We start from the raw sequence: 14493 nt of genomic DNA on the forward strand, positions 1-14493 counted from the left end.
GCTGATTTGAATCAGATGATCAAGCACTGTCATCACTGGACTGAAAAGGAAACAGAGAAAAAAAATAAAAGAAAAAGAAAAGGAACAAAGAAAGCCGCCTGTTCAATTGGAGACCAACAAGAAATCAATAGTACCAGCTGTTATGGCTCCGTCAGCTTGGGACACACGCTTCAACAGAATTACTTTTGATTTACTTGTGGCTAGCGATTAGGCCAATGATTTCAGACCCCGCATGCTAAAAGCTGAATCACTCACTGGTGGTGGTTACTAATATTTGTATAACTGCTGAAATAGTCACATCAAATGAATACTGCTGTTGGACACACAAGTGAAAATCAGAATCAGAGTTCAACAAGCTGTAATATTTCTGATTGGGGTCAGCAATCTGCAGGCAGATTGTGAGTTACAGTAAGGGCTAAACGAACTAAAAGTTCCACTCCTGTGGGATGAGTATTATATGAGGACCTCATAAGATGAATGAATCACTCCCCAGCCTCTGCATTTTCTAAAACACATTTGCATAGCATGCTGAGATTTGCTGAATTTGCTGAAACACTGCTGCGGGTTGTATAAATGACTGTATGAAAATTATTGGGGTGGGGATTGGGGCTATATTTGGGTTAATGTGCAAGGTTTTTTTCTTTTTTTTTAGCAAGGCCCTCCATAACATTACTAATATTTTACTGCTCCTCCTCATTAAATTTGATAACAAGCTGTGGCCCCCTCCCTAATTATCAAAATAATGTAGTAGTGAGCATTAAACAAGACTACAAGTCTACAGCAATGCAAGCTGCTCTCTGAGGATGTTTTCAGGCACAGTGGTGCTTTAAGCTAAATACTATCATCAGCATGCTATCGTGCTAACAATGACGCTGATAGTCAGCAGGTACATGTACGTTTATCATGTTCTATGCGTCTTAGTTAAGTGCATTAACGTGCTAACATTTGAAAACTAGCAAAAAAAAGTCCAGCTGATGCTGATGGAAAGTTAAAAGGTTTTACAGATTTGGTGATTAACCAAAGTATTAGACAAACTGAAATTTTGGCCTGATGTTGGGGCCTGGAAGGGCCAGACTAATTCACAAATGCATAAAACATGAGCTTGGAAGATTCATTTGGTCCCCAAACTAGGGCTAAATGAAAAGACTAGGGTTATTACAATTCATTCTCTCTGTACCAAATTGTATGACAATCCATCCAATTGTTGCTGAGGCATTTCTCTCAAAACCACTCAAGGTCAAGCTAATGGCGGCACTAAAGGAATCACTAAAGTCACTAGTCTGTATTAAATGTTGTGCCAATCCATCTCGAAGATGTTGAGATATTTTAAAGTTATTTTTTTTGGGCCTTTTATTGGCTTTATTAGATAGTGTCAGCTGTAGATGGACAGGAAAGGTGGGCAGAGAGAGGGGATGACAGGCAGGAAAGGGCCGCAGGTCGGATTTGAACCGGGCCGCTGCAGCAACTCCGTACATGGGTCACCAGCTCGTACCGACTGAGCTAACCGGGCACCCAATGTTGAGATATTTTAATGGATAAATGGAAATTTTGTCAGGAGACTTCAGTCGAATTCAACCTCTGGCCTTAACTAACCCTGGATATATGTACAAACACTCATGGTAAACTGTCCAATTTGTTGAGTTATTTCAGGTTTATGGTGTGTTGTTTCCTGCTTGCAACTATGTCAGTCTGTTGTTCCTGTTTAATCCTGTTTCACTGCCCGCTGTTTAAGTACAGTAATGGTGTTAGTTGTTTAATAGTGTCAGTCACACCCCATAATGTTGAGCATTTGGTAGGCCATGCGTGTAAGTAAGAAATGGTAGAAGAGTGTTTTAACACACAAAGTAAAATTATATTAAATTATATTATTTATTATATTCACAATTATGGCAGATCACTGGATGTCCCCAAGTTACATTAGTCTTATGCAAATGGATTCAAGAAAGCTTTAGCTCAGTATGATAATAGTTATAAGCTATTAAACTTTTTAATATGTCAAATATTTTTCTTTTACAGTTGGAGAAATGCACTCCTGCTGCCTGTCCTTTAGGAATGGAACAGTATCATTAATGACAGCCAAGCAGTTTATATGGGCTACAGACATGATTTAACACCGTAGATATCAGCATGAAAGCACAGACTGTTCCCCCTCACTGGGATTGCTGTCACACGCAGTGTCTACAGAGTATACTTTTTCCAGCTTGATCAAATGGTTGAATATTTAACCTGAACTTTATGCAAACTCCAAAAATCCCATCAATGCTGTAGCACAGTTATAATTTTAATGGGGTGATATTTGGTTGAAGTTCAAAGGGCGTAAAATATAACTCTATAATACCTCTTCATAGGCTACGGGAAAAGTGAAATGGATAGGTTTACTGATTAAAAGAAAAAGTTAGCAAGAGAAGAACATTTTTCCTGATTTACAGCTGTGACCATAAATCAAACAAAGGTCTGAATCTGCAATAACCACTATTACCACAACACAGCCCAACTCAGACATAGTACTGTAGACGTATGCAAGTAGCACGCACACACACACACACACTTATACTGACATTACCACAAACATAAACATATCCGGTTAGCTAATAGACTTGGCAAATATCAAAGTCAAACCTTCAAATCATCCCAATATTGGCCTGGGCTTGCCCATCTGCTAAACTTCTATATCTGTGTTTTACAAAGATCAAATTGGATTGGGGTGGAAAGGCGGCCATGATGTTGGGATTCTTGTCATGTGCAGTCACCCTGCAGCTTGGTACCACTCGTCTGAGCCCTGCGAGTCCGCCACTTTTTCATCCAGCGCAAATTTACTTTGTCTGATCATTTGTTTTCCAATTACGTCCCTGTCCCTGCTAGCAGAAAATTGTCAGCTTTGGTTATGTGAACCCGCTCTCGGGTCTGTAACCAGGGGCAATGTTTGATGTTTGGAACATTTTCATACCCATTAAAAGATGAAGGGAGGGTGAATTATTATCCTGCAGAGTTGATTGGGTTTTGGGGGGCTTGGTTTAGGTTTCTGTATGTGACGGTATGGTGGAGCCACACAAAAAGACACATTCTTATCTTCCCTTAGTGAGTGGAAAAATTGTTGAATAGAACTAGACCAAAGCAGAAGTTGAAGTTAAATAAGTGGTGGATTGTTCATGAAGCATTTTACTTATGTACTTGTTATCTAATCAGTATTCAGCATTCAGTCGTTTCCTCACATCTGTTTTCAATATTTGACCATAGTTTAAAAGTAAATAAAACCTTCACAGTATTTGTTCACAGTAACACATTCACAGTAATTGCCAGAAACCTTCAGCACAGTATGGCAATTTAGATGAAAGATGCTGAATTGAACCTCAAGGAGAAGATTACACCCACATAGTGGGGAAATACAACAGATGAGTATAACAATGGCAGCAAAATTGAATGGGACTTTGAGAGGCAGAGCAGAGGACAAAGTAGCAAGGAAAAAAAGCAACAGAATCAATGTTTGGCTATAACTGTCGCATTAGCCGTGATAAACGAGGGCGCTTATAGAAACTCTGGAAGTCGACGCAGGACATTCCAATGATCAAGCACTGAATAATCGGACACAATGGATTCTGGGAAGGAGAGGCAATTTGCTACCATGGATCCAAGAAGAGGAGCATCAATTCACATATTGACCTTTAAAAATGCTATTAATGGATGGTATCTTCAGTTCATAGCTGGATGAGAAGTTCTCTAGTAGGCCATTGTGTATGGGGAAATTACACAGTGGTGCATTTCCTACACTGACAGCCTGTAGTATTTATCTGGAGACATCAGACAGCCAGTAGGTTTAAAATGTAAAGGGCAGTTAAAACACAAACAAACTCTGATTGATGGAACAATCATCTGTGGTGAAATGTATTGAGCTACAACATTAGATTTGCCACTGTACATAAACAGCACTCAACGTAGTGCTTCAATATGTTTTCTTGGGATACTGGAGAGATGACAGTTGAAGGATTCATAGCTGGAAGCATACAGAGACACACACACCCACACACATGCAAACAAACAAAGTATAGGAGATCCCTTTTTTGAGCATTCAGGTATTGCACTGTCTGTCAGGCTTATTGCTTATTTCTGACAATTTACGTCACCTAACTGTGGCTTTGGAAAACGAGACTACAGAGACCTGACAATGGCATTATGATGGATAATGAACTCCCTTTTTTTTGGCCTTGATGCACAGCTCAATTTTTATTACTCTTATTCTTTCATGGTCCCGAGAGGTTACTAGCAAATTCAGAGACATTTCAGTTGTTTAAAGAAGAAGTAAAATGACCAACTATTCTAACTGTTAAAAACAATCACGATCCTGAAGTTTGCTGTAACATGGAGAAGTGAGAAGATGAGAATATGGGTTTTAATGAGGTTGCTTTGGCCAAGATTATTTGTTTAATTTTTCTCTTCATTAGACAAAGTTTAATAGAGAGGAAAGTGAAAGCACAGTGAAATGAAATATGGCGGTTAAAGGATATTCTAGTTTAGCATAAAGACTGGAAGACTGGAAACAGGAGAAAAACAGCTAGCTTGGCTTTGTCTGAAGGTAACAAAATTCACCAGCACCTCAAAGGCTCACTAATTAACATGTTATACCCCCTTTGATTAATCTGTACAAAAAAAAGCTAAGCTAAGCGGCTGCTGGATCCAGATACATGCATATGGGGTTGATCTTCTCATCTAACTCTCAGCAAAAAAAATTACGTAAAGTATATTTCCTAAAATTTCAAACTATTCCTTTAAGAAGTTTAAATTATTATACATTGTAGTACTGAAGTAAGGTAAGGAATATTTATGTGTGTTTGGAAGACTTTGTAAAGATCTGAGAACTGGAGTGAAGCTTTTTACGTCCTTGGTCTTAGTCCTTTAATTCTTGCTATATGTCTACGGTATCAGCAGGCTGACTTTTAATAATTATTTTTTGGCACGAAAAACAATTATTTCTGTTGTTATCTTTGTTTAACTTGAGGGACTTCTGGCACGTCCAGTCACTAATTTGTTCAATGCACCATAGCTGCTTGGTAATGCCTTTATGTAAATTTGTGTGTTGTCTGCATTACTACGGTTGGATAATTTGTGTTAAGATAAAGTCTGAATTTTAAAAAATGCTTCTTTAACAATTAGGCTGTTTTCATTTCACAGAGAATAATGTGCACACAATATATAAAAAACTTCCTTTTTGTGTCAGCCGTCTTATGTACAACAATTTCATGATGTTGTAGCATTTCTCTTTCATCTTAGCAGCTACAACCTTAAACCCCAAAAGCTAACTTTTAGAGGACATTTTGGCCAAAATAATAATAAAATAAACTTAATTTCCACCCTCCAGGCCTTGTATCAAATCCTGGAGCACATTCTCTCTGTCACTCTCCTGATGATTATCTCTTGCTCTCAACTTTCCCGCTGTCTCCATTCAGGAGAAATAACTTCCTATCCTTTGAAATGGAAAAATACTGCTGAAGGCTTTTCAAGTGCACTTAAGATTTATTTGAACTGGAACAAGAAATTCTGTTGCTGTAGGCGGACATTTGTGACATATAGCTTTTTTTCTTTCCTGACAATACATATTCATATATTTTCCTCAAAGACACCTTAGGGGAACACATTTCAACATCTAATAATAGTGTGGTAGTGACACAGATGTCTGCTGCGTGTGCACAATGATGTCTCTGACTCTTTAGACATTTAGGATTTAATTTAAAATGAATACACGTATAATAATAGAAATTTGCAGCTGATGAGTGGCAGCAAGTTTCTGTTTAGCGTATCATGATCTTTAGCCAGTTTCAAAGTTTAAAATCTTTCCATCTGCCATGGACAGGCAGCATCTTATATGTTCGCTGGTAGTGTTCAGGTGCGTGCCACTTACCTTGTACAATGAGGTAGACCTGTGAGGTCTTGGGCTGCTGCTTAGTCTGTATGGAGCAGGTGTACGATCCCTCGTCATAAACATCCACCTACACACATAAGGACAGAATATTGTTATTTCATTAGTTTGAATTCCTTCATGTCTTACCTTTTAACAGCTTCATCATTTTTATTTTAAGTATGATAACTCTCCAAGAAATTATTCAAATAAATATTTGTCATTCTCAAACTACACTGTAAAACATCATACAGGAATTTAGCGGAATAAACTAATCTAGTTAAAGGACAAGTGTGTAGGATTTAGTGCCATCTAGCGCTGAAGCCGCAGATTGCAACCAGCTCCAGTAAATGCAACACCAACACTAAAAGCAACAGCATGATGTGATGTCAGTTTGAATGAATTTTGTCTTCGTGACAGGAAGAATTTACAGGCATGAGACTTAATGTAGAAAATTTTGTTTTTAATATTATCTCCTCCCCGATGTTGATGATGATGATGATTTTTAACGGCAAATACGTTTTGAAGGAAATGTGATGCTGTCTTACCTTTTCTGTTCATGATGAAGAAAAATTGTGAATTAATGTGTTCAGCAAGTTGCAAAATGTTGATACATTTAGTATGTTTACTGATGGTGTATTTCATTGGATTTTCCCACAATATCCGATCTTTCCATACTACATCTGCTTGTAGCAAATAAAGTATGATAAACCTTTTATGGTTATGTTGCAGCACTCACATCACTTGGTTAAGGTTAGTGCTGAGTCTTTAGCATTTAAATTAAACTACGATCTCTTCCTAACTTTAACATATGTGCTTTTTGTTGCCTAAGCCTAACCACAGGTAGGACTCAGGATGTGAACCCCAGTCTCTGGTGTTGAAGTCCCGCACTTTGTTCAGCCATTGCAACTGGATTTAACTTTATTTTTTCTGTGTTTTGCTTTGTTTGTCTTACCCTCTATGTCCTAACTGAGCCTTGAGGACACAGCATGCACATTACACACACCAGGTTTTGCATAATAATGTCCTGTCTTTTGTGTTACACTAATAAAAGTTTCATATAAACATATGCAATCTCTACAGAAGTAATTAGTTGACTAGTTGACACAGTTTTTTTCTTATAAAGGTTTATGCTGCCCCCTTTTGCAAATTTAGTTTGAATGATTCATTTATTCCAGGTATTTACTCCAGCTTTTAACATAAGGTAGTATCTTGTCTCAAATTTAAGGAACAGTTTGACAATTTGGGATGGTACGCTGATTCACTCTCTTTGCTGAGAGTTATTTGAGAAAATTGATACCACTCCCATACCTGTCCATTAAATATGAATACATTTCTACCTTGGGACAGAGCCAGGCTAGCCATTTCCCCCTGTTACCAGTCTTTGTGCTAAGCTATGCTAACCAGATGCTGGCTTATGCTTCATGTTTACTGTACAGAAGGGTGTGGTACAAATCTTTCCATCTAACTCTCAGCCAGAGAGCGAATACAGATATTCCCTCAAATTATTCTTTGAAAGAAAGTCTTTTGTACACCTTGTGTCTTACTGCCATAGTTTAGTCCATTAGCATTTAGCATTTTGTTCAACCAGTCCAAGGAAATGCCAACTTCAGTTGTCTTTTTAACATTTCTGTTTTACCAAACTATCAAGGCCAGTTTCTTAAACAATTTCAGTAAATAATTAATTCTGACTGTCTTTTACATAGCAAAAGGCTACAGTCTCTGGGTTCAACCTGCAGACGGACCTCAAAGTATAATGCCATTTTACTGACTGTAGGCCTATGTGAATTAGCTTGCACAAAGTCAAACTGGAAAGTCACAGACTGTTTAAATGGACGACATGAAGAGTTGTTCTTGTTAAAAGAACCAACCATCCAGTGGTAGAAGGCTGAGTTTAAATGTGGATGTGGATTTGTGAATTTGTGAATTTGTACATGTGTAGCTGTAAGAATACAACACAGAAGTATGAATGGCAGTTTGCGAGAACAAAGGCTTTAGACACTACTTCCAAAATGTCATTGCATCCTTAAAAATAACAATTTTGAAAGACTCATTACCAGCAATCATTGTTTTTTTTTTTGCAAAATGTCGAAATTTTATTGTAGCAAATATGGACTGAAGTAATTGAAATATTAATAAATAATATTTCATGTTGCCACGGGATGTTTTCCTGTTTCAGACTTGTGTTATGCAAACATGAGACAAAATTGGAAATGTATTTTCATATTAGTAATGCACCAATTTACAGAAGTTTTTCCCCAACAATGTGCTGATAGTATCTATGTGTACCTTTTCATTTTAGCATTCACAAAGGGATGTATGCCAAAAAAATCAAAACATCAAAAAACACTGAAATATGAGTGAGGCCTTAAGATAGAATCTGATCGAAATGACCATAATTACATTTGTGTATAACAGTTCTGGTCAGAGGGGATTTTGTTCCAGTGTGGTCATGCAGTGGTCAGACAAACACTACAATGAAGCCAGTGCAAACAAACGCTATAGACTTTCTGAGAGAATAAAGTACTGACCGTTTTAAAAGGAAATACTACTTAATCTTAAAAATATTTTTCTATACTCAAGGACACAGAAATCCGTAATTGATATTTCTGACTGTGACCAACTCTACTTCAAAGATAAAACACAGAGAACCTGTGTTATCATGTTATCGGAATGTAAAATCTGGAATGACCTTATGCGAAACAAATTGGAAAAGACAGGAAACAGAAGAAGAGATTTATCTGGGAATTAGAGTACATTTTCCATTCCAAGAGATGTAATAATGGAAAATAAAATGTATTTGGATTTTTTTTTTTTTTACCCAGGCAGACAGTCCGCAGGTTCAACAAATAAGTCTCCTAATAGTCATTTCAGTGTTTGTCTTGCAGTTCTAGGTTTTTGACATTACATATGAGTAATAGCTATTGTTTCTATCACTGAAAAATGTTCTTACGTTGATTGGACTTCTCCTGGCTGTAATTCCTCTGTAGATGCAGCTAGATAGAAAACATAACCTGACATCACCACTAAAATTCTATTGTTTTGACGTTTCTTTACTTTGGAAAAAGTGAAGCTTCGATTGTAATAGAGGTTTAATATCGGCACTGCCCTAACACACACACACACCCACTTTATCCTCGTCCAGTCATAGAGCCAGAGGCAGATTAATAATAATGGTTGCTCTTTTGCACAGTTGGAATCATTGTAAACCTATGATGTGATAAGGAAAGGTATTTAGCTATAATGTTGTGTATATGTTATCCGATATGTGGCATTTGTTTAAGAAAGCAGCCTTCTGAGTCTCATGTACAATCTGGACAAGAAGTGAATGATGCACTACTATTCTTTTTCTTTACACAACTTATATACCAGGTTGTGATACTTTGATAACTGGGTCAAGAGTTTTACTTCATCATATACACATGCAAGAGCATGTCTAACATTTCTAGAAAAATGCTTCATGTGTTCATTTCAACAAGTGTAATACATGTTTTGGCAAGCAGAGAGACTTTGAACAATCATGTCACTGACACAAAACAAAGTCTTTAAACCATAAAGGCTCTGTATAGGGCTTTCATGCTTGCCATCAGCCTTACACTAACACTGAAGCTTGGTAGTATGCTGGTACCTTCATTCAACATGACAATCTAAATATACTCAGACAATATTTACACAAGCCTTATCTACTAGACTGTCTTCTAACACTGATTACAGTGGGGCTTTGAGTCTTCTGCACTCACGTTTCTCTTAAGACTTCAAAAATGTCTCTATAGAAATATGGCAGACACTGAACATTGTTCAGGTGTAGCTTTAGTCTTGTATAGTTGGATACACTTGACATACTGTATGTGGATGAACATGTACACCCTAGTCTAAAGACAGGTACCTGTCTATAAAAACCTAAGAAGGACATATATGGGAACATACATGGTATTGTTCCCCGAATCACCTGACAGGGAGATCTGTATAAATCCTGTCCCCCTCCAACAGGTTTTAAAGTGAAGCCAAGGAAGGGCCAAAGACAGGCAGTGTAACCTTAGAGCTGCTGACAGAAAGTTGGCCCGACCGGATTGTCCTCTGCCGGAGTCATACAGACCAGATCTGAGGACAGCCCAGAGCTCAACTTAACGAGCTGTGACCTGCCAGCAGACCATGTCTAGGTTTGAGGAAGAGATGGTCTCTGAGAGCCCATCTCAAGGTCGAGATCAATGGGATAAATGCTCAGCTTGTATGAATGATTCCAATAATGTCAGTGCTGATCTCCAATAAACTTGTCATTCTTACCCATAAGAGAAGTAAACACTTCACCGAAACCACAAGGCCAAGATTTTGTTTTGTTTTCTTGAGACTAATGAGAAATGCGGAAGGACTATCCATAAAACAACCGCTATTCTTAACCATAAACTCAATTTAACTGAAAAGCTATTATAAGCCACTTAACTCTGCACCTCAGTCTTTTCTAAATAATCTAAAATCTTTGAATTGTGAGAGCTATTAAAATGTAGGAAAAAGTAGAGGCATGAGCAACAACCTCCATATCTTAAAATTAAAGTAGACAGTGCTCAGTTTTTATTAACTTTAGGGCAAAAAGTTAACATTAATGGAAGGCAATTGAAATGGGGCCTGCTTAAGCCCCTTTTGGAGGTATTTGGCAGAATCAGAGAAATTCATTTAGTTCTTGGCAGAACATGTGACGGGGGTGTTAACCTTTTGGCACAGAAATCAAAAATAGACCCACATCATAATGAGAAATTGATTAGATTATAAAATTGCTGGTCTGTGTAAAATGCTGAGACACACCAAGAGTTCTTTGGTAAGCCTCTAATACGTTTTATTACCTAAAGTTTTGCAGTTTTAACACAGATGTTTTGCATGGTTACAGAAACATAGCAAGCGTTGTTTGAATGCTTACGCTTATAATATTTCACTGAATCGCCCATTCCCCAAAATCACATGTGAAAGGGGAAGAATAAATGAAATGAAATAGAAAACGGAAAACAAGTAAATAACAGCTGGTTTTACTAATTCCACATCAAAGCGAGTGGAGGAGGCTCATATGAGCAGGTAATGGAGTAAAGTAATTGTTGAGCATGCACACACTGCAAATAAGCTGCCAAAAGTATCTCATATATATAATCTTGTGTTGATTTTGGTTTTGTGTATCTTGTGCTAACAATTCAAGAAGTAGATTTTGTGTATTGTCCTTTGTCTTCCAGTTTTCTTGTTTAACCAATGACATACCTCCCAGACACTCAGTTCAATACACAAGGATGCAGCAGTCAGCAGTGATTCTCAATTTTCACAAAATTGAGCTCACATATCACTTTGCTTTGTGGTAGACCCGACTGATGTCATCCAGTTGTCTTTGGCTTCTTGCATCAGAGCCATATGACGCTCCCATGTTCTTCCGCTGCTGCGTGTTGGTCTGGTTGTGGCCTGTGTATATACACCAGTGATTTGTGGTCACAAGGATACTTTTGTAAACATTCCAGCTTTAGTGCAACTGCTGCTTCCCATTTAAAGGCATCTGTCTGTTTGGGTTTGTCCACTGGAAATCTAGGTCTCTTAAGTGGCTGACTTTGCAGCGTCTTCTAAAGCCAAATGTCCAAGTTTTGGGGGATGGGGGGGCGGGGGAATGCTAACCCTTTTTCTCACAGGAAATGATCAAATGAAATTTGGCTTAAAGACAGACCAAACTTGGAGAAAATGAGAGGTGCCACCAACACGTCCCAAAATCGACCAGTTGGACTGTGAAATCTGTCCCTTAGAATGAACACCCGCCCCCAGGGCTTTGGTGAGGCTGAAATACAACTGTATGCAACTTAGTATAGGCACCATGACAACATGTCTGAAGTCACCTGCTCTCTTGTCACCCAATGACTAAATGAACGTCAGTATATAAATTCTACAGCATAGTTTAGGGTTGGGCTGTGTAACATTCAAATGATTTATGTGTTATTTCTCATTCTTTCAAGTTTGGTTTTATGAAAAATGACACCCCTACTGTTTAACTTGTCAACATAGACACTTAAGCTAGGACCAACAGTCCTCTGATTTACCATGGTGCACTTGACACCCGACACCAGAATGTCTCTTTCTAAACCTCAGAGGACAGCACAGACTGTGCTTTTCTGTGGAATTTATAGTGCTTGCTTACTGTGTTATCTGCAAGGAGAGAGTTGCCATTATCCACAATCTCAAGTACAGTAGCATTATGCTACTGAATGTATAGGGGAGGACGCTAGTGTGAGGGAGAGGGGAGGGAAGTATAAAGAAAATATTTTTTTTTTCTTCAAGTGTTCAAGTTCTAATGCTACTGGTGCTCAGTCACTTGGCTTTGGAAAAATAGGTCTATAGGTGGTATGCAGGGGTTGCATTTGTGATCTTGGGTGTGTACTGGCACGTTTATTGTCAGTGAAGCATATCCATAACCGTCTGCCTCATGCATGTTTATACTGTGGGTTCCTTTCAGCATGTACTGTAGCTACGGGTTATCTTCTCTGAACCAACACAGGAGTTTTTTTTATAGAGGTGAGACATGACAATACTTGGCAATATCAATCACAGGGGACGTCGATACAACTATCAACTACATGCGGTTGTCTTATTGTTACTTGTTACTTTTGGGAGAAAAAGTAGGTATTTGTACACTGTTTCTGAGGCTGGCACATGAGCAATATCAGTCATACAAAACAGATAGGCCAATTTAATTTCTCTGCAGACAAACATGTTGACACATTCAAGAGCAGAAACATACATAACCACACAACACACCAACTGTGAAATTAAAACAAATGGCTCATTTACAAAGTACTAAAAGGTACGCTTTCACCATCTCTCATGCAAAGTAGCCATGTGAATTAAAATGGAGCTGGCACGGCTGCTGCCTTCTTACGAGAAAGTCAACAAACTCAAGAGCTCTGGTTTAAATCTCGGGGCTGGCAGGGCACTCAGTCGCCTCCTCTCCTCCTCCACCTCCTCCCAGACTGCATGTTCACTGCTCGCCTCATGAAGTTTGGTCATGGCGCTTGTTTTCTTAGTGCTCCAAACCTCCAATGATACTGGCACATTATAGGACTTGTGCTGCTCTTAGCCCCTCCCCTCCCCGTCCTCCTCTTACTTTTTCTGTTTTGCCGGAGGTGTCTTTCTTCATTAAGAGCAAATGCCCTCCGAAACAGTAACACATACACGCACACAGACACACACACACACACACAGCTGGTCTGTCCTACCTTCTGTGAACCCCTCACTGCACGTTAGGATATGGGGCATGTGTCTGTTGACTGTCCCTCTGCCAGTCTACAATGTGGCTGGCTGTGCAGTGGTGAGCTGTGCGGCGGACCACGCCTGTGTAGCCTGATTTACACTCCTTTCTTCCTGGGTAGCCACTAGACAGCAGCCAGCTCCTGGAGGGACCAACGGCGGCTTCAGCTAAGGGGCCAAGCCCGGGGCCCATTTGGTTTTGGTTTCCTTTCGACTGCCACTGTGCCACACCTAGCATGAGTTGGGCTAAATGAGACCAGTGTGTAGATTTAAAGATTGGGCTTAAACTGAAACCAATAAAAGGCGAGGCTGTACAAACGGCTCTACAGCCACTCGCAGGTCATATGTCTGTCTGTCAATTTATTCATGTTCTACCCGACCCACCCTGTCTCTAACGCGTTTATGCATAATTCTTTGTGCACGCTATCGCACTGAAGCATTGAGAGGCAGGGGCCATAGTTCAAGGGCGGACTAGCATTCATTCCTTTTCTGCAATTTTACGTCTCCTCTATAACATGTGCCCAGTGAACATTCCTTCCAGTAATACCTCCACTCTTCCATCCCTGAGGTCCCTGAGAGTGGAGAGATCTGTCTGTAGACTGTCAAAATGTTGTTGGAGTTCTGTTCAGAGTACAAATTAACTTGTTGCATTTGTTAAAAAATATCTCAGCTATTTTCTGCTGCTACATATGAAGTCTAAGAGATGGTAACTAAGACAAGCCATGTTGGCAAGAAATCGGGACAGTGCAGTCTGGTTTAACTTGGCTGAAGTATCTGCAGTCTGAGTGAAATGCATACACCCGAACGGAGGACATTCAGTCGAACATAAGGTCATAAGTGTGTCACATACAGAATAAACGTATGACAGGTCACGGAAATACTGTACATCCCAATTTAAAAAAGATTGTTTAGTCTAACAGTCTAAAACCCAAAAATATTTAATAGTGCTATAAAAAGGGGAAAAAACACACCAAACCCTCACATTGAATGAGCTGGGAGCAGCTAAATTCTTCTATTCAATGAATCCAAACTGCTTGTTTCAGCTTTACATAAATGTTACTTGCACATATGAACACTTGGGGTATGTATAAAAGGGGCTAGGGGTCATTGGATGTGGATATCGACAGATTATGACCTTAACTTATTGGAGCATTTTTTCACACCTAGTTCAGAGGAAGCAAGAAAATGTCAAATTATCATGTTAATCATAGAAATGAAAGACGTGTCAGTCAAAGGTTCTAAAGATAAATCCTACCATTCTAATTGCAACAGCTTGAGTCCTATTAGGTCTGCCTATAATTTCCATTCGGGGATAAAGAAAGTATATATATATATATATA

At 38.9% G+C, this 14493-nt stretch overlaps 1 protein-coding gene across 1 annotated transcript in view; it reads right to left on the reverse strand.

Annotated features, from left to right (window-relative positions):
- lsamp (limbic system associated membrane protein) overlaps positions 1-14493 on the reverse strand; it is a gene marked incomplete in the record, with an annotated part of 184969 nt that overhangs the window by 45906 nt on the left and 124570 nt on the right. Inside the window, 1 exon segment of the mRNA XM_035679513.1 lies at positions 5894-5981. Coding sequence (XP_035535406.1) covers positions 5894-5981 — 88 coding nt within the window.

This window comes from Morone saxatilis, unplaced genomic scaffold (assembly GCF_004916995.1).
Source record: "Morone saxatilis isolate NCDOM2014 unplaced genomic scaffold, NCSU_SB_2.0 Contig8, whole genome shotgun sequence".
NCBI lineage: Eukaryota > Metazoa > Chordata > Actinopteri > Moronidae > Morone > Morone saxatilis.